This window comes from Pyrgilauda ruficollis, unplaced genomic scaffold (assembly GCF_017590135.1).
Source record: "Pyrgilauda ruficollis isolate IOZ18807 unplaced genomic scaffold, ASM1759013v1 scaffold169, whole genome shotgun sequence".
Lineage (NCBI taxonomy): Eukaryota > Metazoa > Chordata > Aves > Passeriformes > Passeridae > Pyrgilauda > Pyrgilauda ruficollis.
This window is the reverse complement of record NW_024515764.1, coordinates 541883-565967: the sequence shown is the minus strand read 5'-3', so window position 1 is coordinate 565967 and position 24085 is coordinate 541883. Positions and strand designations below refer to the sequence as shown.

General features: G+C 41.5%; 1 protein-coding gene across 2 annotated transcripts; it reads right to left on the bottom strand.

Moving 5' to 3' along the window:
• Positions 1 to 4145: 4145 nt before the first annotated feature.
• On the bottom strand, positions 4146 to 17317 carry GABRD (gamma-aminobutyric acid type A receptor subunit delta). Of its 2 annotated transcripts, none has more exons than XM_041463648.1 (9): positions 17250 to 17317; positions 10335 to 10447; positions 9718 to 9785; positions 9141 to 9361; positions 8272 to 8354; positions 6821 to 6958; positions 5752 to 5907; positions 4964 to 5175; positions 4146 to 4643 (listed from the first exon to the last, which is right to left on the bottom strand). In XM_041463648.1, the coding sequence occupies exons 1-9, from the start codon at positions 17315 to 17317 to the stop codon at positions 4344 to 4346; spliced, it is 1359 nt and encodes a 452-aa protein (XP_041319582.1). In that variant the 3' UTR covers positions 4146 to 4343. The 2 variants fall into 2 exon arrangements, with proteins under 2 accessions (XP_041319582.1, XP_041319581.1); XM_041463647.1 differs by lacking the exon at positions 17250 to 17317 and adding an exon at positions 16304 to 16407.
• Between the last annotated feature and the right edge of the window lie 6768 nt (positions 17318 to 24085).

Genomic DNA, 24085 nt, shown 5'->3' with positions numbered 1-24085 from the left:
TAACTGGGATAAATGCTCTCATTTTTACCCAGAAACAGGGCAGACATTTCTGGTTTTTAACCTCTTCATAGTGCTGTCACTATTAATGCCAGCATTACTTTCAAATAAATGCAGTATCTTGCTCTTCTTCATCTTTCTTCTTGTGCTTTCTGATTCTTTCCAACCTCATGAGGCAGCAATAGCTATTTTTTCACATCAGTACAGCAGTGTGCATAAGTGCCCCCCTGAAAGCTCTCATGAACACACAGTGGTGCTTCCTCTTCTGTTGTCAAGGCCAAAGGAGAGTTTTGCAAACCCTTGGGCACTGAAAAGGCAGGATGTCATTATGGGCTGAAATCTCTAGGGTCATTCTGATTTTCCTTCTAATGCATTTTATCTTCCAGTTCAATAGTTGGAATGCCTATTTTGTCCGTTTATAGAAGCTCCAATTTCTGTATATCTACATTTTATTAACACTTCACATTTAGAATGATTACATTAACACATATCCCACTCTTTTTCTCACAGACACGCCAGTCCATAGAGCAGTACTATAAATTGCTGAAAGGAACACAAATGCTTTCAGGTGCAGCACAGAAAAAGTGCCTTCTCATCTGTCACATACTTTTTTTATGGCACTAGTACAACCCATCCAAAGTCAGCATTCAACTGACATCAAATCTGGCTTATTTCACTTTATTAAAGGCATCATGAAGTTAGAGTTGAATAGGGAATTGTCTTTAGATGTTAATAGGTCTAAAGCAGTAATGTCTGAGGATTTTTAAATACAATGATTTTAAATTTAAAAAAAAAAAGGTGAAGCACATACAAAAGTATGGAAGATTCAAATTTATGCAAAACTCCAATCAATTCACCGTACTCCTGTACTGAAATGTCTCCTCAAAAGTTTGAATGGCATCTGAATTTTCAGTTTCTGGCCTTGGAAACCAATTTAAGAAAATCTCCCTCTTGTTGATGGAGGTGTTTTGTCTTGTGCTACTCATGCAAGTGCAACAACAGCAGCTGAAACTCCTGCTCTCCCCTCAGATCCCCTTGTTTCTGGGATGGACAGGTTGTCATATGTGTGCTCACAGGGCGCTTCTCCAACTCCCTGCAACTTTCTGAGATATTTTTTGCCTTTTATTTATGCTTCTGTCTACATCACTGTGGGTAGTCTGACATTCTGGCTTTGGGGTTTTTTCAGGAGATTGCTGCCACCTTTTACTTTGATCAGTCAGACTGAGCTGTGCACCTTGAAGATCTGCAGTCAAACTAGAGAGAAAATTCACTGAATAAATCTTCTGGAGCAGTCAGCAGGACTTGCAGCCTGTGACTGTCTCCCAGATGGAGAAGCAACTAATTTTGTCCAATAACCCCATGTGATCAGTCAGTTGGCTGCAGTGAAAGGAGTTATGTCAGGTGCACAATTGCAAACTGTTACTGCTGAAGTAATTAGATTAGACATTGCCTTTATAATATCTGCAGCCACCTTCTTGCTAATTACTCTCAATAACTGGCCACTGCACACTAGAGGGACTAGGGCTGTGCTTCCTTCTCTGCTCTTTAATAACTTTAATTCCAAAATCATGGATTATTTTCTTGTGATTTGCACTCCTCAGGAACTTGCTGTGAATATTCCTCCAGCTGGATTTAGTCAATAATTTCACTCTTAGCAGAAGTTACTAACATTGACAGACTACATAATAAACTAATAGCTGGAGAAAACAGTGGGATATAAAAAGGCTGGATTCTGCTTTCCCAGAAAAAGTTAATCTGATTTTAAACTAAAGATTATTTCTGATTTTTGCAAGTGTAACAGAGAAGGCGGTGGCACTGTGATCTTTCCAAAGGATGTATTATTTTTGTGGTGATGGATCATGGAAAAAACAACAACTTAGTAAGGAAAAGGCATTGTAAACTCATGCTTCTGCTGCTTTTATTCCACTCTGCATTAAATCGTTATATAGAGCAGTAGGATTTATTCAGAAGAAGGCAGAAGAGGTTGCGTTTCCTTGGAGAGAAAGTGATTATGACCAAAAACACACTTAGAAAAAAATATAGTGTATTTCTGAAATGCAGCATTCCATCAGCATCAGGAACAAACAATACGAAAAACAAATTAGAAAGAGGAGAAGCAGGAGGGAAAGAAAAAACTTGATTACCTGAATATATTGAAAGAAATGCAGATTTTCGTTTGCTTTTCTGGGTAAGGTGACATTTGAGTGATACTTGGCCTTAATTCAGTATGTGAGCCTCAGAAACAGTGGTGAATAGTACCATGAAAGTACTGATTGGATGCACTTACCTAGCTGGAGGATAGCAGGTTTTGATTCTCCTGAAGGGCTTTTCTTCTGTAAAACTCAAAGATACAGGAAAGAAATCATTATAGCACTTGTTCAGATGATTCAGTGGAAGGTTTTGACTGAGATTCCCCAGCAGCTCAGTGGTGAGATGTGGGAGCAGAATCCAGGTGTCAGTGCAGGGCTGGGTTGGTGAGGACTGGGTGGAACAATCTAGCTTGATGTCACCTGGGGTTTTCCAGCTCTCTGTTGGCTGATGGCTTTTCCATGATAACAGAAACTAAAGATTGAAGTGAACCTAAGACCTACAGTGCAACATATTTTCTATTGCAGCCCAGCTCAAGATAATTACTTTTCCTTCAAAGCATTCTCTTACTTTGCTGATACTGAGCAAATCTTATTCTAAGTTATAAATCAGTGCTAGAATGTTTTATCTTTCAGTGCTGGTCATATCATATGAAATGAAAATTTAAACCATAGCTAAGGCAGGAGGAATGTGCACATACTCCACTGGGATCAAATCCTCCTTTCACCTCTATTGCAATTATTAATTGTCAGCCACACGTTCAAGAGCCCCATCCTAAATGCCAGCAAAGCTCTTCTCTCACCTACAGCTTCTGGCTTAGTCTCTCTGCATGCTCCTTTCCATTGCAGCTTTCAGCCTCTTGCTTTGCTTCCTTCTTTTCCTCTCTCTCATTTCACCTATTCTTTTGTGGCAGTCTCTATTTTTAAAACAACCTCTCACTTTCGAGGCAACAATATCCCAAAAATAAATTGCCCTTTTGTAATGTATTACATTGGCTTCCTACATTAACAATATTACAGTTGTTTTAATCCATATTCCAATATATGTACTGTGGAGATTTTAGAGAATAATTGTGAAACTAGTTTGTTGTGAGTACTGTGTTCACTTGCTGAGCTCACTGAGATTATTTACAGACCAAAGTGTTATTTTGCATGAGTTGGGTGAGAGATCTAGTCCTGAATTAAGCAGTGTGTATGAGGACCCATAAATTTCACTGTTGAATAATGGAAGTGAAGAGGCCTAAGAGATTAGGTCAGCCTCTGAATAAAACCAGCAAAAATATCCAAAGCAACGGAATAACTTAAAGACAGTTATGAAATTTTTTTACTTCCCTCAGCTATTTAGGGACAGATTCAAAAAGGATATTTTCAGAGGCACACATGGTAGATTCTCAGTGAAAATTAACAGAACAAATTCTAAAGTCATTCCTGCAAATGGAGTCTGACTTCCTTCATTATGAAGCACCTTTCAAATTTTTCCCAATCTAACACAGGAAGCCTGAGCTTTCCCTGTGGTTCTAAACCACTTTATCTGTTTTGGGGCCTATTAAACTAATAAACATTTCTGTGTTTAAATGTTTAAACTTTCATTAGCTCAGATCTGAAATGTAATACAGTCATTATTAACAATTCAGTAGAATTTTATGTAGTATATTTTATTTCATGCTGTGACTAAGAGCATTGAAATTTTTCAATACTTTATCCAAGACAAATAATATTTTAAGAAAAAACCTCCATTCCCCTCTATTCCCTTTTACTTTGTTCATGAGATTTTTCTGATTAAAAACTCCAACTTTAGCACTACTGTTAAACCTAGACCAGCCCACAGATGCAGAAAACCACTCGTGCAGAAGTGAGGAATGAGCTCTTTCATTACAAATAAAAAGGAAATTATCTGAGTGTGAAAAGCCAAATCTTCATTACTGATCAGCCTTGAAGTGGAGGAAAACCATGGTCATTTAAGATTTAAACTTTTGCTACAAATATGTACATATGAAAAGTTGTCTCATGGTATTACAGGAAAGGAAGAGCTGGAATTGTTTGGCAGAGTGCAGTCTTACGTATCAAATCAGGTCAGCAATAAATTGCTGCTTTAAGTAGGAATTCATAGCAGGACCTTCTTGACTTTGGAAGTGTTTGAGCTCATTGGAAAATACTTCGAGAAGAGGTGCTTCAATTCAGTTTCAGTGAGGGCTTTTTAGCCTGTGGGTATTGTTCAGTTTGTAGGTCTAGGGAAGAATTTTCCTTTTTTTGTTGCCTTTACATTGTGTAGGCAACCCAGTATATAACATTGACTGCTGCAAAGGCTGCTGGGAACACGGCTCTGGCATAAATGTCAATGGTGTCAGCATCAATGGGCTTAAAGAGGGACTTCAGGCCAGTCTTTTTGTCCAGTTTCATTCCCTGCTGCTGTTTTGTCTCTCCAGTTTCTATTTCTATTGTGCCATATGATCCAGGCAGGCTTCTGGGAATTCGGTGCTGCCTGTTGGAAATGGCCAGTTCCTGGCTCACACCAGCTATGGAGAGGGAAAACAGAACAATGGCATTCTTCACGTTGATCTGCAAAGGAAAGAGGAGAATAATGGCAATTTACAGGGCAAGGACAGTGTCATTCATCCAAGCTATCCATGGCACCAGCATGGTGAAACACCCCTGGGATCCATATGTGGTGAATGGGATTTATCCCCTGCTTTGGCAGAACTCATGGAACACTCTGTGCTACCCACATAATTCTGGTTATGGCTTTGCATGCTCTGGATTACTGAGGCACCATCAAGAACATTCTCAAAGCCTTTCTTCTCAGGAAGAATTTGTAGTAAAAGGTCATGAAGCAGGATGACTGCTTTGGCAAAATTTTTCCCAGTATCACACTTACTGACCTCTGCACTCTGCCTTCTCGCCTTTATCTTGTTCTTCTGCTTTTTCATGTAGTCAGCATTGAAATGTGCAAAGGCATATTCCACCAGTGCAGCAAAGACAAACACGTAGCAGATCCAGAAGTAAACATCCAGTGCCTTGATGGCAGAGGCTCGTGGGAGCGAGGATCGGGCACTGACCATCAGAGTGGTCATTGTAAGAACAGTGGTGATGCCTGCAGGGCAGCATGAGAGAGAAATATATGCACTAATGTACATAAATATATTTATTAATAGGAGGCTGAGGATTATTTTCACAGTTAAAGCCCCTAATACCATGGCTTCTGATTTTCAAAACAGGGGAATTTTTAAGAAACTGCATTTTTATAACTAAGGCAGCTTTGAACAAGTTGTCCTTGGTTTTGTCCTAGATCAGGAGAAACAAAGCCCAAAGAATTAACCCTCAAACACTTTTACATCTGGACTGGCAACCCTTAGTCAGACAAACAGACCCACAAGCTTCAAGAACATTTTTTTGTCACTGTCCCAGTTCCTTCAAATCAATTCTTTCATTTCTTTCACAGTCATTACTGCTTTTAACCCTCCCTAGGTGGTTATTTGCTGTTCCTTACTGAGGCAGCTGCTCTGATAACACGACAGAAATTAAACCAGGAGAGAAATCTTTCAAAGAACCCTCCCTTCTGCAAATGTAAACATAGTGGTCATAAATGCACCTTAATGAGGATTATCAGAGAGCACAATTCCCACTTGAGCACTCCCTTCCCCGTGAGTCCCTGAGCCATCTGTTTTACCTAGTGACACCCTGGCAGGCACAGCTGACTGGCTGATCCAGAAGGACACCCACGACATGGCCACCAGTAGGATGGAAGGGACATAAGACTGGATGATGTAAACTCCTCGATTTCGCCGAAGGTGGAAGTGGAGACTGAGCCTGGGAAACTGACCTGCTGGAAAAGAGAGCAGGCAGAAGAGATTCTGGCTGCGTGAATTACAGTTAGATTGCTATTAAAAATGACATTTCAGATAATGACACAGAGATACACTCTTTAGCATCTTCTGCACAAGGGTCACAAAAAGCTTTTTTGAATGCTGTTCGATTGATGCTTCATAAACCCTGCACGAGGTACTGCAGCTTTCATCAGCTAAGAATAGGTCAAATGATTTGTCTCAGGTCATATCAATGCCAGATCTGAAAATAAAATCATGAGTCTTCTCAAATAACAGTATTGCTTCAAAATGTGTACTGTCTTATCATCTGCTGTAGAAAGTCCTCCAGATACTAAATTTAGATTTTTTAAAAGGCCAAGTTAATTTCAAACTCAAAAAAGAGCTTAGAGGAGATGTGCAGCATAAATGAGAATCTGAATACATGAAAGAGGATGAAAAATCAGCAGGAAAGAAATGACTCCAATCTTGTACAAACATTGCAATAAGCCCAGTGATAGACATACACACCACTGACTTCTACGGGGTAGAATTAGACTGATCTGACTGTACGTCATAAGCTCCATAACATCAGGGCTAATGGAAATTTTTCTTGATCTGAAGTTGCAAATTAGGTCAAGAAAATGTGAGCTATACCTCAAGTGCTTTTTATCAAGTGCTGTCTGGCTACTCCATGCAGTATTTTGTCAAGCAGAGAGAGCTAAAGGACAGACCATGCTACAGTGGCTACCTAGAGGCTCAGCAAAGAATGGCACTTCTTACAAGTGGAAGATGAAGGAAACTTATCAGCAACCTGACAGGTTCTTAAATTAGTTACTTAAGAAGAAGGATTTTCTATTATAGATAGAGGAGGTTTCTCTCTGCAGGAAAAAAAAAGTCAGATACTGTCCCTGAATTGAAGAAAGATTCTGTTACCAGATTTGAAGTTCATAATTTCTGTTGTGAACTGGTAATTGGTAATTGTGAATTGAGCAAGCTGCAGCTTATCCAGCCCATGGATCTCCTCCTGGTTTTCTGACCAGTGGTAGACAATGTCCTCTGAAGAGTAGCCATCTGTCAAAAGAAAGCTGAATAAACACAAAATTCAAGGGAGAAATTCAGAGCTTAGAGAATTCGTAGTAGAAGTTCTCTAATTCCCCTGCTATGCTGATTTCCACCAGACACGTTGCAAACGTGCTGAGATTCAGTCTGGATAATTCTCTCTGCTTTGGAGAGGTGCAGGGTACCAGGGCTCTGGCAGAAAGGGGGGATATGAATGAGAGGATTTATGTAATATGCAAATCCACAGGAAATCAATCTTCCCTAGTTTTGCTGTTCATTGACAACTTGCTACTAAAGCGCTCATTTGTTTAAAGAGACTTTATTTCTGTTTGCTTCACTGAAATGAAAACCCTCAAATTCAATTAAAACCTCCAACCCCCACCAAAACTCCCTGCAGAACTCACTGGGAGAGGGAATGAATTGCTGGGGCACTGTCTGCTGCCTCTGCATTTGGTGATTATGTAAGTAAAACTGTAGATTGCTATTTTTGACAGGATAAAATGGTATTGTGGTTAACAGCCTAGAAAACAAAGTCAGTGACAAAAAAGAAAACGGGAAACTTGTATCAACAGGCCAAGGGATCTGCTCAGGATCTGCTATTCCCACATCTCTGCAACCCTCAGGACTTTTAGGCTTCTTGATCTAAAAACCAGATTCATTTTCCCTGACTGGGTGGTCCCTGCTTGTGCCAGTGGTGGTTTTCATTCAGAAGTATTAATGCTCATGGGAATTACATGCTGATCATAGATTAAATACAAGCTGGATAAAATATAAATCCATTCTTCACCCTCCTTTGTGAGTACAAATGAATTAAGCCCATCCATGCAGTATTCTGATGGATTTCTGTGTAACAGATACACGAATGCCAAGGCAAGTTAAAGAGCTATGTGAAGTTTTGTCACAATGGCATTCATTAAAAGCAGGGAATTCTTTCTTTTTCCTATTTTCTCATAAATTAAAAATAGCACATCACATTTTGCCTGTGGGCTTTTCTACTCGTTCTCACTGGATTTGATAAAAACCTCAGTAATGCCAGAGACTGTCACAACTGCACAAGGTTCCACATGAAGCACAAAGTTCCAGACATTTGTCAGCAGGATTGTACATTGTTCATCATCCCTAAATCAAATCCTAGAGATTTGGATTGGACCAGGATTGAACTGGTATTGAAAATTCCACAGTTTAATGCCCAACACAGGGAATGAAGATATTTCTGCTCATTATAAACCCCAAGTGACCAAAGCAGAATCAGCCCAGCAAAGTCCAGCTGTCTCAGCACCGTGTATGCAGGCTTTACACAAAACACAGAGGTACTCAGCCCTTACAGCTCTCCAAATCCAACATGCATTCCTGCTCATCCATTGGGTACTTGGAAAGGTCCATGTCACAGGCCACTGTTGAGGTAATCCTGTTTGGAGCAACGTGAACACCAGTTAGTGACATTCAGACAGATCTTTTCCCTCAGAACTCAGAAGGCTGAGTGGAAAACTTTGAAACCTTAATACTAACAAAGAAAACTGTTTTCAAAGTCCTGCTGGCTGCTGCCTGAGTCTGTGGGAAACCCAGAGGCAGAGGGAATTGAAAAAAGGTCAAATGACTCGTCTAACGTCAGAGGATTCTGCAGCTACTGATGATGATAAAAAGGAATTTTCTGATTCAAAATCCTCCCTTTCACTGTCCCCAAGATCACTACCAATACCTTAAGGGGGACTTTGGACTTACATTTCAAAGGTGCACATTCATTATTTTTCAGAACATTACACAATTAACTGTCAATATAGTTACTGAGTTCCAGCCACAGCCCTCTTCAAAAGGGAGAAATGCTACTTTGTGTGAAAGATGGGGAAGCTGAGCCTAAATCAGGCTCACAGTTCCCTTGGAAAATAAAGTGAGGGAGAAGAGAATCTTTGCTCTCTATTCAGCACCTCTTTGCCTAGTGACCAAAGCCATGAGAGGCTTCTCCCCCACTGAGGGCATTCTGAACATGATCAGTGACTGTGCAGTGCGAAATGAGTTAGTGCTGCCAAAGAGACCTTCCTGACTTCTCATAAAGAAGAGGATAGTGGGATAGGAGCTTTTCTTCAATTTTTAACTAATAATTATTTCAGGAAATCCTCCTAGGATTGCTGAGTGATTATAGAACGTTCAAAAAGTTAACACACAACAGACAGCGCTTGTACTGTTTGTCACTCACCTGATGCTGTATAAAATGACTCCATCTGGCTGGAGCCTGATAAGTTTGTTTTCCACAGTCACATCATGGAACCAGGCAGACTTGGCATTGACTATGAAAGTATCTGGCAACCAGAGCTTGTCCACAAACCTGCTGTCCAAGCCCAGAGTTTCGTTGGTGTGGTTGTAAGACAGACGATCGTCTCGCCAGCTCTGGTGCAAAAATACTGTCATGGTGTATTCCTGTGACAAGAGAAATCCTAATTAACAAGTGATGCTGACAATGAAAATATCTTGGAACTTAGCCAAAAATCAATGTCTTAGCCTAGAAATATATTATTTGCTTTCAGTGCAAATACATATTTTTATACTTAGTCAGCCAGGGAGCTGCCCAAGCATTTGTATTTTTGTCATATGCTCCTACTATGGAGAAGCACAGGATATAAAAAAGTGATTCAATATCAATGTGATACATAACACATTGCAAGAGTTGCATAGGTCTTGACAGAGAAAATCAGTTTACATAGCTCAACAAATACAGCTTCTGGTTTTGAGCCTTTGCCTTTTTTAAAGCAAAACTAAGAAATCTGATACTGTACCATGTTCACTTCTGAGATGTGGTCAATGCTGGCTACTTCAATTGCCAGAGCAACATTAACAGGAGGACCTGAGAAAAAAATGTTTGAATAGGGTGATTTATATCACCATAATACCCACAAAAATATCAGTGACCCCAGACTGTTAATTTTTTCATCAGTTCACTGAAGTGCTTCCCATTATAAAGTACATTCTTAAAGCAAGAGTTTTAAATCTTTTACCAATTGTGCCCTCAATTTCCAACAGCACACCTCACTTCAGTGATAAGAGACACAAGATAAAATCACAACTACTGAAAATCACAGAATCCTTTCTGGAAATCACATTATCTAGTTTAAGACAGCATGACTTCAAGCAGATGCAGAAATTATCACCATTTAATGAAATACAAAATTCCTTCAACTTAGATGTCAACGATTTAAGAACTGCATCAGAAGCCTGTGTTGCTGTTGAACAGTCTGTCTCTTGTCAAAATCAAGCAAAATGTTGATTGTTATTTTTTTCCAGCATCCAAGTAAAAGATAATCACAACTTTTTAATTATTTAAAGTACGAATTTCACATAAACATCAGAAGGATTGTAAGAACCAAAGAGACATTATTTATTCTCCAAGTCTTACCTCCAATCCCAGGCCTGAAATTTCGTGCATACCCTTTCATCAAATCATCCAGGTTGGGCAACCAGGAGATTTCAATGTTGGAACCTATGTAATCTCCAATGTCACTCATAGCTCTGGGTAAAGAGAATAAGTATATTAAAATTTCCCATGTTTACAAACAGGAGAATGACAGCAAATGGAAGTTATTTACTTATTTTACACCAGAGACCACCTACAGTAGAATCAGCTATGCTGGAGATGTTTATAGGTAGGAAAACCATTTCAGATATTTCTGTTTAAATCAAAACAAATTTCAGGCAAGACTGTGACATCTTTACTTACAAGCACATACTTTTTAAAGTTTCTTTCTAACAAAAAGTAGGAAAAATAGATTCAGCAATTTAGAAAAAGCATGAGGGAAACAAAGATACTTTGTATACTGCCTAAAATGCATCTGTGAACTCTGAAATGCAGCTGTGACAGCTTCTTACTATAAAACAGCTGAGATCAAGAAGGCTGGAGCTTTGTCAAATGTGACGGGAAACCAGGAAAAACTGCACATCTGGAATCTGGATAGCAGGCAGCAGGTTTTGGCTGGGAGAAGATGTGTTGCTGTGGGATTTGTGCTCATGGCACAGCCTCTCCCAGCAATCAGGCTTCTTCTCTCAGGTGCCTCTTCTTGGCAGGCCAGTGATGCTCCTTGAAGTCTTTAGCCCAAGGTCTGGTTGCCATTTGCCAGCCCCTGGCAGCTGCCAGCCCCTCAGCCCTGGCACAAGCAGTGATGTGGATTTTCCACCATCCCTCACAAACAAAGGCAAGGTTGTGTTGTCTTCATTATCTGTTAAACCTGGCAGGCTCCAGTTGAAGATCTGCGCCTGCTCACATTGCTCCTCTCGCTGCACTGTGACTGACAAGGCAGGAAGAGAAAAATCAGGGGCTGGGACAATGTCTGACAGCACCATCTGCAAAGAGAAGAATTGCCAGTGCTTTGAGAGGGCCTGTGACTCAATGCAAGTGCTGGATCAAAGCTGCCTGAGCACTGGTTTAGCATCTTTCACTGAGCCCAGCCATAAATGTGGCATTTGAGAGGTACCTATGACTTGTAACAGAAGAGAAATGGTTAAATATGCATGGAAGGCTAAAGAGTAATGCACCACAAACACATTCTGCCTTGGTACTTACATAACTTTCTTAGAGTGTTCATGTGACATTGACCCACATAAAGCACATGGTTTTTCTCTCCAAAATATGCCAGCCTGGGCATTCAGCTCAGCACGAGCAGTTATTGCAGCACAGGAACAGAATATCCTACAATAACCAACTCTTCTTACAGGAGAATGAAAGAAAAACCTTTGATTGCCCTGGTCTTGAAACTCTTGTCCAGACTCAGTTATATAAGGAAGGAGTTCTGGGATTACAATGTGTAAATGTAAATTTTGAGCAGCACAGACACTAAAGTCTTGCATTAGCAGAGCTGTCAAAGCTTCTGTGACCTCCCAGCACAGGGACACTGCTCCAAGTGCAACTTCGTTAGTTCCCAGCAAAATGTGATGTTAAACTGCATTTCTAAGATTTCCTTGCCATGAGCACACTGCTGTATGTTCAACTCAAATTACTGTCTCAGCTACTTCTCAGGTCCCTCTGTCTCTTCTGAGGAAGGATCTTGGAACACTCCAAGATGTGTTTTCAGCTACATAAATTGGAATAACATAATTGATTTAGACAAGGGCTTTGAAGATTTATAACAGATGTCGACAGAAGATTTTTCTTTCTTTATTGGGTCTCATCAACTATATCAACACTTCTTTCTATCAGACTGCTGGTCTTTCAATCATCCAACCATCATTATTTACTATAATGTAATTATAGCTTTATAATAAGTTTGTTTAAAAACATACTTATTTGTAATTCACAAATCCCCGTCATGGAAAGGTGTTTCTAATCAGTAAAATATCAGAGATCCTTTTATATGTAAAGAATGGTACTCTATGTCTTTTCCTAATTAAATAGCTGCAATACACTTAAATGAATATATCTGCTGAAAATCTCTTTGACTTCTCAATAGAAGGTGATGCCTTTCAGCTTCTGTTGCTAAAGCAGCAACCAAGTTCAGTAAAGTGTTTTGAAAACAGAATTCAAGTCAGAAGGTGACAGCACTGTAGTGATGTATCCCATGTGCTGATCATGTTTTGACAAAGCTTGGAGTTCAGCTGTTCTCCTGTGTCAGGATTCTCTTTTAATGGCATTAAGGAAAGCCGTGGAGCTCAAAGGAAGTTAAAATGATGAGAGTGAGGTTAAAGACTGAGGGCTATAGCCTGCCATGTGTTTTAAGAAGATTACAATCTAGAGGGAGTTTTACTTAAATATCCATGACACAATTAAAATAAATCTTGTTTCTATTATTAATAAAGCCTTAGGGTCAGATCATCAGTGTAACAAATGTGCTGGAGTTAGTAGAGCTATATGCACTTAATACCAGGGGTATTATTAAAATATTACAGCTGAAATAATTTTATGGCTTGATTTACCATGTGGTGAAAACTCCTTTGAGTCATTCCTCTAGACTTCTACACATCACATCCAGAGCTTTAAAGTTACAAGAAGAATGGTGGGAGAATTTCCTTCATCCTTGATAAGCAGTTGGGATTATATATGGCCTAAAATATTATTCTTTATTGTACCTGAAAAAGGAAGACCAGCATAGAAAAGATGCATTGGAAGGGATTAACTTTTCATAGTGTAAGCAGTAAGGATGAAAAGAAAGGAGACTATTATTAGTTGATTCAGCAACTTCACTTCCTAATGTAAGCTGCTGTAAAGCTTGTTTCAGTAAGAAAAAGGACTTTGTAAAATCAAGATATTCAAGATATTGACTTGTCAAATCCAAGGGGCAGAAGAGCTCCTGAAAAGCTTCTTTTCAGTTTGCACCAGGCCAGTGTGGAGGGCCTCACTGGCTGAATGGCAACAGTCCTGGGGACTGCTGTCCCTCTGGAAGTCATTCCCAAAGGTAAAGCTGAAGAAGATGATCCACATGCTGACTCTGTACACATCTCATTTCAAGCAGATATTTTTGAGAATATGTTTGCATCTGGAGCATTGGGAGAACTTCAGCTGAGCTCATTGAAAATAGATTGCTGCTGTCTAAGCCATGAAAGCAATAGTGAGTTCTCCTGCACAGACAAAGGGAAAGGAAATCCCCATTGATGAACTGCACAAACCTCTGGAGTTCCTCTTAATATTGACACAGGTTAGGAAAAGCAACTCCAAGCAATGAATGTGACATGACAGAGCAAAGAAATGTCTCTTTCAGAGCTAAGTACTAGCAGTTCCAGAATGAAAAGTACACATATCCCAAAATCCTTCCAATCCAAGCTGACACCTCCCTCCCAGCTGCTGCAGGACCAGGGCACCCTGCAAATGTGGAGTGATCTGGGGGAGAAACATCCATCAGCTTGGACAGCACATCTTTAAGGGGCTTGTCAGACAAGTGAGGCATTAGCCTGTCTTTGCTCTCTTCCAGAACACTGCTTGAAAACACTTGCTAGAAGTTTATCAATATTACTAGCAAATATCTGGTATTTAAATCACACCAAAGCAAGAGGCAATCTGTAAGTTCCATGTGAATGAGAGTACAACAGCAGCTGAGCAAGGGATAGTATTAGCAATTTCATTTTTGCCCAGAAGTGCCAAAATCTCCAGGATCACTGCAAAAAAACTCAGAATCCTTAAGTCTGTGGCCAGTAGGACACAGATTTGAGCCCACTCTGGTCAGGAAGGTGTAGGATCTTCTGAAAAATTCACAGAGCAGCAAGATGTAGAAAATCACTTCTTGCATCTTCTGTTTCTTCTCTAGATCTGCTAACCTGATTCTCTTGGGGATGGTGACATTGTTGTTATATGAATCTTTTAACCTGGCAGATGGAAAAAACAGTTTAACTGGAGAACTGGGATCAGTAGATTTTATTTTGATAAACATTTGGGACAGATGTCCCAGATGTCATCACCACTGAAGAAAACTTCTTCTTGGGAAAAAGACAAGGACTATCCTGCAAGGTCAGTGAACAATCTGACCTCTGCCAAACTCCAGGATTATCCAGAGCAGTATGTATATCCTTCCCATCTGCCATTCCTGACTCTAAGGGAAGCTCACTGTAAATATGTTTTGTATTTTGAAATGTAATTGAAAAAGCATTAGGCTTAATTCATGGCAACCTTTAGAACATCAAAGCCTCTCTGGCAGTTTTAAGCTACAGAAAATGGACTACTCTTTGCATACATTCACGTGTTAAAGCTGCTCTGTTTCCACAAATAGAAGTAAAAGGCTTAGGGAGACACACAGCAGAATGACAATTAAATGCAAGAGTATAAAAGTCACTTAACAGAGTGGAAACTTAAATATTAAATATATACCTATTCTAATTAGAGAATTAAAATCTCTTTCAGTGAGGAATTACACAGCACAGACACACACCCCAAAACTCCTTTCAGAAGTGCTCCTTCCTCACGCAAATGAAGAAATATTTCCCCAAATGTCTTTCTGCAGATGATCTCATTCACTGTGGCACATTTATTATTGCAGCATCCACAGCATCTCAAACACTGATAAAATAGTGGAAGCCACAGTCTTTGTCCTGAAGACCTGTCAATCATTTAAATGCCAAATTCCTTGCCACTAATCACTGTCTTGAGCAGACCAAAAACCACTATTTAAAAAAAAAATGTTTACCTGACAAAAATGTGCTGACTTAGGCTGAATTTGGCTCATTCACTTCAGGCAAATAACACACATGACAGAGAAATTGCTTTACACACAGCTAGAGCACCCCAGAAGGGTATTCAGAAATGCTCTGAGGAAGCAGCCTGCATACATCCCCCACTTCCCCCCTCTGCCAAACCACAACATTATTTTCACTGGTAGTTTTGCTTTTGGGAAGTCTTTTGTCTCTTTTGTCTTACTGGTGAATTTCAAAATCACCAAAATGTTCTTCCTCTTTGGAATATGGGGTTTTTTTCAATATACAGTGCACAGAACTCAGGAGCAGAGAATTTAGGGGTGTTGGGTGGCCTCTATCATCAAAATTCTGAATCACACTGCATTTAGAAAACAAAATCAGGGCTTTAAAATGAAGCCATTGGCAGTTTTGCCCATTAATATGCTGCTATTCATAAAAGCATCTCGTACCAAAATTATTTTTACTAATGCAAGGATAAAATTTCATTTAGTTCTGTTTAACTGATCCAAATACACATGCAAGCAAGGCTACTCCCTTTTTACAAGATTAAACAGTGTCCTACTACAGCCACCCTAAATCCTGAATCCAAATAGAGAATCTTTCCTTGACCATGGAATGTCTCACACTTTGAAATATTTGGAAGACTGCAACCTGAACAGTTGGAATTTCAGAAGTTAGAATTTGCCTTGCCTGAGTCTGCCACGAGTGGTTGTATTCCTACCAAGCAATTCATCACTATTGTGTAACTGGAGAAAGAAAGTCAATTAGGGAATTAATAATAAAATAAATAATGTATCCAACAAACACAGTATCCTGGCATTTGCTGTGCCTAGGAGCAGACCTTGGAGACAGAGGCTGAGAAGACTGACTCTTCCTTAAAATTCTCTCTTTTTTTGGTCTTATGTACTCAAACATCACTTTTCAACCCCCAGCTTCAATGGTAGCCCAGCTGCAGAAGGAGAAACAGGATCATTGAAATGATGGGCAAGATCTGGGTGCCCTTAGGTAATAAGCAGTATTTCCTCTGCCTTCACTGTACCACTGGATTGCTTCAGAGTCTGAGGATGTCAGGATGTGACCCTGGATAACAGATTCAAGGTCACAGGATAAATCATTCTGTCAAATCCTGACTAGGAGCAGTTGACTTGACACTTTCTCTGAGCAAGATTCTTTTCCTTCCCAGTGAAAAAAAATCAGATCTCCCTGATTAATTCCAAAACATGTAACAACAATGTCATGTTTTACTACAGTTCCCACTTTGCCTCTTCCACTCCTCTGAAGCTATTAAGGATATCTATGAAGCAGAAGATGTAAGACCCCTTTAATGCCACAACCACCCCTGCTCTGGGGGGTGTAGGCATGTTTTTACATGCAGCAAGTTCTTTTTTACTCCCCCCTCTATTTTCATTGCGTAATCATGGCAAGCTTTCTCCACATCCAGCCTCCAGATCTGGAGAGAATAAGAATATACCGAGACCGTCGCTGGTTGCCTAGCTAACACCTTCGGAGGGAATGTGACTGAGAGCTGCAAATACATATCTTTCTTTAAAATTTATTATTTTAAAAAATGGTTTGCATTCTACAAATTTTTTTCCCCTAAGATCTCTGCTCCCCTAAGGTCTCTTCCTGCTAACCCAAGTTCAGGAGACTTAATGAACTCATTAGAAAGGGATAGTTGTATTTTGTGGTTTTAATGGCACCTAGGGAGGCCCTAAGCAAAGCTATTCAGCTCGTACCCCACTGGCTGTGCTGGGGTTTATGGAAGAGTTTCATGTTCAAGCAGGCCCCTACAGAGCTGCTGGAGGGGCTGAGGCTGAGCTGGGATATTGCAGTGCCTTAGAAAAAGTGATTGCCCCCAATTTAGAGTAAGTGCCCTCGGGAAAAAGGTTCCAGGAGCATCCTGTTAAAAACACCGCCCTTGACTAAGCCAAGAAAGTGCTGCTCAACTGGCAGAAGTGCATTCTCAGCTAGGGAATGAAGAAAGAAAAAACTGAAACAGATGAGGCACATTAAGGAAACTCTTCAGTCAAGGGCCCTTTTTCTCCTGAACACTCACTCAAAGCAGTCATGGCCCATAAGTGCAGAAAGCATCCCTGGGCAAAAGTGGGAGCCCCAGCCAGAGCTGGCATCACTCACTCCAGCTACCCCGAGAGAACGGCTGCCTGAGGCCAGTCTAAGAAAGAATGAGAAGATGTTTTCTTACCTGATACACCTGTGCTGTTGGGTGCACAGTAGAATCAAGGCAGGAAAAACCCAGGTAAGAAATTCCATTTTACTCCCATTTATTAGACAGCAGCGACCAAAACCCAGGTTCCCCGGCTCTCCTGGCAGCTCCAAAGCTCCAGTGGCTTTGCCATTCTTGCCTGCTGCGCTAAGTTGAGGCTGAGTTTAAAGCGATGGATGGTTGCTCAGCAGCAGCAGCCCCCACAATCTCCACAGTGCCCGGGAGCCATGCAGGCAGCCCGGCACGGGAGCAGGGAGCAGGGCAGCTCTCCTCTCCTCTCCTCTCCTCTCTTCTCCTTCCCTCTCCTCCTCTCCTCTGCGGGTGGCTCAGTCCCGCCCGGCTCCGCTGCCCTGCTCCCGCATCCCTCCCCTGCCGCGGGCTCTTCCTCCGGCCGCTCTGCCCGCCTGCGAGGCTGCTTGCCGAAAATAACCTCCAAAAGGATAGATTAATCCCACGGAGCGGGGTGGGAGCAACTCAAAGTGCTCCGGAGCCGCTAATGTCCTGCGCGCATCGTGCCGGGGAGGAGCAGGAGGAGCTGCAGCCCGAGCCCAGGGCAGGGGCGGCCGGTCCCGGGGCGCTCGGAGCCGCTGTGCCCGCTCCGCACGGGGCATGTGAACCGCAGGCACCGCCGCCGCCGCCGCCCCCCGCCGCCCCCCCCGAGCTCCCGGCAAATCCCGGCGGCACCCGGGCACCGCAGCTGCAGCCCGGCTCCCAGCATCGCTCCGAGCGCACCGCCGATGGAGCCGGGGGAAGGAAATGCCGCCTCTCCGCTGCCTGCGCGCTGTCCCGGCCCGGCGGTACCACCGAGAGGCGCAGAGCCCGCAACACAAACTTCTGCCTCGCCGCTCCTGGGGGGCTTCTCTACAGTGAAACGCTCGGAGCAGCTCACTGCTCCATCCCGGGCTGCCATCGTCCGGCTTCCACCTCTTGTGCCTCGCGAACTCCCGGGATCTCCGCCGGCTCCCGGGCACCGCGGCTCCCGGCACGGGGCCAGCGGGGACCCGGCCACGGGGCTCCTCGGGACCTCGGGCTCATCTTGACTTGCAGGTCAAACTCGGTTTTCTCCTCCATATTCGCTCTTTCCTTCTCTCCTCCTCCGCCTCCTCGGCTTTTTGGTGCTGTTCAATCTCGAATGACAATTTTAAAACCAACCCACAAAGGAAACAGTGTGAAAGAGACATTTTCAAGAAATTATATCATAAAACAAAAATGATTGTGCAGGTACCTTAAGCTAATGAACGGAGGCATCTGGGGTAAAGTGTTGGATTCATCTTTTTGTCTTCTTAGTTCTGTATTGTTATTTAGTACCAACATTTCAAATGGCTACTGAGGGATGGATGGTGGGTGAGGGGAATAACAGCCCCATGAAATCCAGGAGAACAGATGTACACAACACACACACAAATGTAATACAACAAATACAGACATGTCATAAACCTGTGAGAATAACGCAAGAGGTTATTTTCTTTCTGATCTTTTCCTCCCTCTGCCCATCTCAATGGCAATCCTGCAGCTAACATCCAAAAAGGAGGAAAAGACACAAATTTTAACTCAAGGAGTCAGATTATTACATTAAATTCCTTTTTTTTTTTTTTTCTTTAGGAGGTGAACTGAAAGATTTAAATGGAATTTACCTGATGACACACAGAACAGAATGACTTTGTCTCTCCATATAACACATTCACACCTTTTGGGATATTTTCAGTTTAGATGTTTCATATTTTTCCTACTCATAAGGCTGATGGTGCTGTGGGCTATATACCTATGCTGAGAATTCCTCAGTGTTGTTCTCCTCTGGCTGGAGAGCTGTCACCTAATTTACTATTAAAAAAGAACACTTTTCTGCATCTTCAGCATATAGCTGTAAAAATAGCCAAAAATCCAGAGAGGCACTTTGTACATCTGGATTGTGTCTGAGTGGATTTTATGTGTGGATGACACGTGTAAGTGTGTGATGTGTGTATTTGTGTGTTGATATAAGCACACCATGTTCTGAAAGGACAGACCTTGCTACCAAAGTGACCACTGACACAAGTAAAAATACAATGGCAATCCTAAAAGACATGAAAGTTCTCTCAGATAAATAAATTACATTTTATCTACAAGGACCTTTATCCTAATCCAAGGATTATATCCTCATAAAGAAGAAGGGCAAAAGTTTGATCATTCAGCCTTGGATTTAGTTGGTTTTACATGCAATACATATTTAAAATAGACTGGTACATATATATATATATATATATATATATACACACATATATACACAACCCACTCAAATAACTCCTATTGCCAAAGGGAAGAGAGGAGATAAAATAATAAAGATCAACAATACATTTAATTTCCTACAGTTCTAGCTAAATATCCCAAACTCATTACAGTCAATGACAGATTAAAATTGCTAAGACATAGATTAAGAAACTATTAAAATTGCCATTAAAACATCAAAACAAAACAAAATAAATAAGCTCTCCAAATCTTTCTCATCTAATCCTCTTGAAAATAATTAAAGCTTTCCTTTAGCTTTAGCTACTGGCTGGGAACTGTCAAACAGTCTTAAAAAGATGGCCCATGATACTCAATGTTTCCTAAGCCTTTTTTTCACTCTAACAAACTTCTCCTCAATCCCTATGGCTGCAGGCACCAGCTTTCACCGAAATGTCCATCCCAGGCTCTGACCTTGCAGGGAGGGCTCAGCAGGACCCTCGGGGACTGGGTGGGGTCACTGCAGCTCCAGCAGGACCAGGACATCAGGTCAGAGTCACACAGCTTGGGGCAAACTTTGACCTGTGCTGTAGTAGATCTGTGGAAGCAACACAGATTCTTAAATCAGTGTTTCTGATGTCCATGCCAGGCCAAATGCTGATGGGCTCCACCCACATCTGGACAATTTTACAATGACATTTAATCATTACTATTTATTAAATCATTAGTTGTTATTACGATTATATCAACAATTAGTAATTCTTGAAGTATCTACCCTACTCAAGCACTAATAAAGGTCACAACTTTGAAGTATATTTTACTACACTGAAGCCAGAGACCCACATTTCAGTATCTGTCAAGTATTTTCCTTCTGGAATGTGTAACAGGTATGAATTTTCTCTGATCACAATCATCTATACTTCTGTAAATGCTACAATACAATCATTTATTGGATGGTGCAATTTGAGGGGATTGAGGAGAAGCATGCTCAGCGATTTGGGCCAAAAACAAGTTTTCAGTCATTTATTACTCAGGATTTTGAGACTGTATCAAGAGGACATTATTTCAATTTATTTTATGGCTGCACTGCATTACCTGGTATTCTTAATAGATAATTTTCTAAATAGAACAGGTGGTTTTACTGCCAGAAAAATAAAGATATCATATTGTCACATATAATTTTAAGAGGCAAAAAATGTACCACAGGGATAATTAATCTCACCCTCCCATGATTCCACCTAAGCAGCTCGTGAAAGACTGTTGTGGCAACATCGCCAAATGTCTCTAGATATATAAATTACACACATATGCCTATTTTTGTAATTTGGGAATATCAGTAGCAATTGCATGGTGGGAATATTTAGCTCATTTCAGAGGTTGTACTGTACTTGCACTGTCTGAACGTCCCCCAGCCCCAACACAAATGTGTCTGTATTTAATCAGTATCTGGATAACCACAATATTAATTTCCTTTTCACCTTAAATGCTAGCAATACAGTTTTTATCTGTTTCTAAATGTTCTGTAGAACATCTAGTTCCTCCCTCAATCTGCATAATTTTTTTTATAATCATGAAGCACACTGCAGCCAGACACTTTGCCCTCCTTTTCTTTTCTTTATGCAACAGATTTGGGATGAAATTCCCCACTTTGCCCCCAAGCCAGGGCTAATTCCAGGATGACAGTTTTACCTCAGATGTGCTGCACTCCCAGCTGGTGCCATCCCAGCCCATCCCTCCATGAAGTGCTCTGACAGCAAATGCCCCTGTCATTTTCTGTCCATACATCTGTAAGGATGAGTCACTGGGAAGATGCTCATCAATGTTTGCCATTATTTACAGTCCGACAAATCAATGTTTGCCATTGTTTACAGGCCAACATCGATCCCTACCAAACAACAGGGGCAGACAAGTTGTGTTATGTAATTGATATGAACCACCCTGCCAAAATGCAGATTCCATTATTGGCATGTCTTCCTGCCTAAACGCCAGAAAGCTCCATATATGAGCTCCTGTCACCTTGGAAACGTTCGGGAGGGAAATGCCAACTGCCTGTGGAAGCGCAGTGTGCAGCCACACAGCAGAGGGAACTGGCCAGCTCTGCTGCCTTTCCAGCTGATCCTGAGGTGGTACTGCAGGAACTCCACAGAAATGCCTCTGAATTTAACCTCCTGCGAGCAAAACAGCAGAAGTTTCACTTGGAGCTGCTCACTCCGTTTCCCAGTTTCTCCAAGATGGATCACTGGGGTCCAGAGCCCACAAGATCTGGAAGAGCTGAATCAACCAAAGCCTTTTTTGTACATTTCCAGGAGCTTAAATCTTAAAAATTCACTGGCTTTAAGTTGATAGACGTAAGTTGTAGATTGGGAGATAAGAACTTGGCTGGGGAGCCATAATTTCCTTCAGAGGAACTGCAGATATCTTCTTCCTTTCCTATCTATACAAGAGAGAAAAATCTACATTGTTTTTCCCTAAAAGCACATTATTCACCTGACACAAAGTCATGACCCTTGTTGATGTTGTTTTTATGAAATTGAAATAATTCAAACAGTTGTCAATTGGGACTGAAAAAATACCCTGAAGAAAAATATCACAAGAAACTGACAATCAGTGATATTTCCAGGTGTTCTTCTGAGTGTTTTCTTGAGGGGAAAATCCATGCTTGGATGATTTTCATCCCAACTCGAGGAATGTGGGAACTGGCAGGTTCAGAGTTAACACAGTTATAACTATTCCAGATCTGCAGAGAGAGCTATACAGTTAATCACTGCATATTTTTAGCCTACATCTTGTAGCTTTAATCCTGCAAATGTCTGTATGTAATTTGTTTTATGTAATATGAATAGATGCCATAAAATCAAGATGCCACCATTTATAGAGCTAAGAATGTCCATATATTTCTCAAGATTGAGGACCTATAGCATAAATGTGGGACAATGCAGTGGTCACTGTGAGTAATTTATACTCCATACTGTGTGTGCCAGTGGAAATAAATGCTCAGATTAGCAGCATGTGCTTGTGTGCCTGGGATCAAAACCTAGACCTTACTCTCATAGCAACGATAACAATTACAAAAATATTGCTTACAATTAAGGAACGTTTTCAACTAAATAAATCTGAGAATGCATCTGTCTCTGTGTACAGATCAGGGTGTATTTTGGTGCAGATGATGTCTCAGTATTTTAATAACTGAATCCCTGGGAGTCTTTGAATAGCTGGGTTTCTCTGGCACGTCATCGAGGCCTAGCGCCAAGAGTGAGGAAACAGGGATCTGCTCTGCTGTGGATCCAGCTGCACTGGTCCTTGACTTTGTCAAGGTAACACAAGGAATAGAACAGAAAGGAAACCCAATTAATCACCAGTTAAAAACCACAGAATCATAGAATGGCCTGGGTTGGAAGGGAACTCAAAGCTCACTCAGTGCCACCCCCTGCCATGGCAGGGACACTTCCCACTATCCCAGGTGGCTCCAAGCCCTGTCCAACCTGGCCTTGGACACTTCCAGGGATGGGGCAGCCCCAGCTGCTCTGGGCACCCTAAATCTGGTACTGAACACCTGAACACCTCAAACACACAGGCTCAGGAGATTCTGCTGCAGGACAGAACATTCAAACTGGTTCACTTTATGAACACAGTCACTATGAGAACGTAAATCACTGAAATATCATCTAAAGACTTCTCATGTAGTGATTTTGTGCATATTTATAACAATTACAGAAGTTCATACAGAACCTCTAGAGCTGCAGTTGCTGCTGAAGCCAGAGGACCTGTTCAGAATGTGGCATAATAAATGGGCAGCATGAGCAGTACATGATTTCTGCTGTAATAACCTTTAATTAGTAACTAGTGGTGAAATGCTTTTGTCAGGATAGTACAGGCTTACTTCTGAAAAGACATTTAAGACAGCTTCCTTTTGGATTGAGACTTGGAAACCTTCAGTGTTCTAACATGAGTGCTCCAGCCCCAAATCCACAGGACTTCACACTGCAGCAAGTCATCTGAATTCACAAAAAGGGTTTTAATCATAATGCCACCAACTTGCTTGAAATTTATAAATGTATGTGAATAAACATTAAGCTGAAAGTTCACTGCGAATGTCGCTGCCTTTGGTTACCTGAAGCCACCTGAACCAGATGTCCCAGACAGGCAGCACAGGTAGAGGTGCTCCCACCAGGGTAATTACTGACAATTACTAATTACTAATACAATGGAATTGTTAATGCTGCTGTATTTTCAAAGTGTCAATCATTCTTCTAAAGAATGTGCAAAAAGCTCACTCAGCACCTCACCCGGGCAGGAACCATGTCAGTGTTTCCTATTCTAATCTACCTCTGAGAATAAATAATGTAAACAATCGTCAAGTAGGAAAACACAGCAGAGAGTTGCTCAAGATGGCTCAAACCTCAAGAACTCAATGATCTGAACAACTGCGAGGACCCCAGGGACACTGGACCCAAACCCAGGGATCCTGGCCCTCGGACACCGGACCCAAACCCAGGGACCTCGGCCCTCGGACACCGGACCCAGCCCAGACCCAAACCCAGGGACCTCGGACACCGGACCCAGCCCAGACCCAAACCCAGGGACCTCGGACACGGGACCCAGCCCAGACCCAA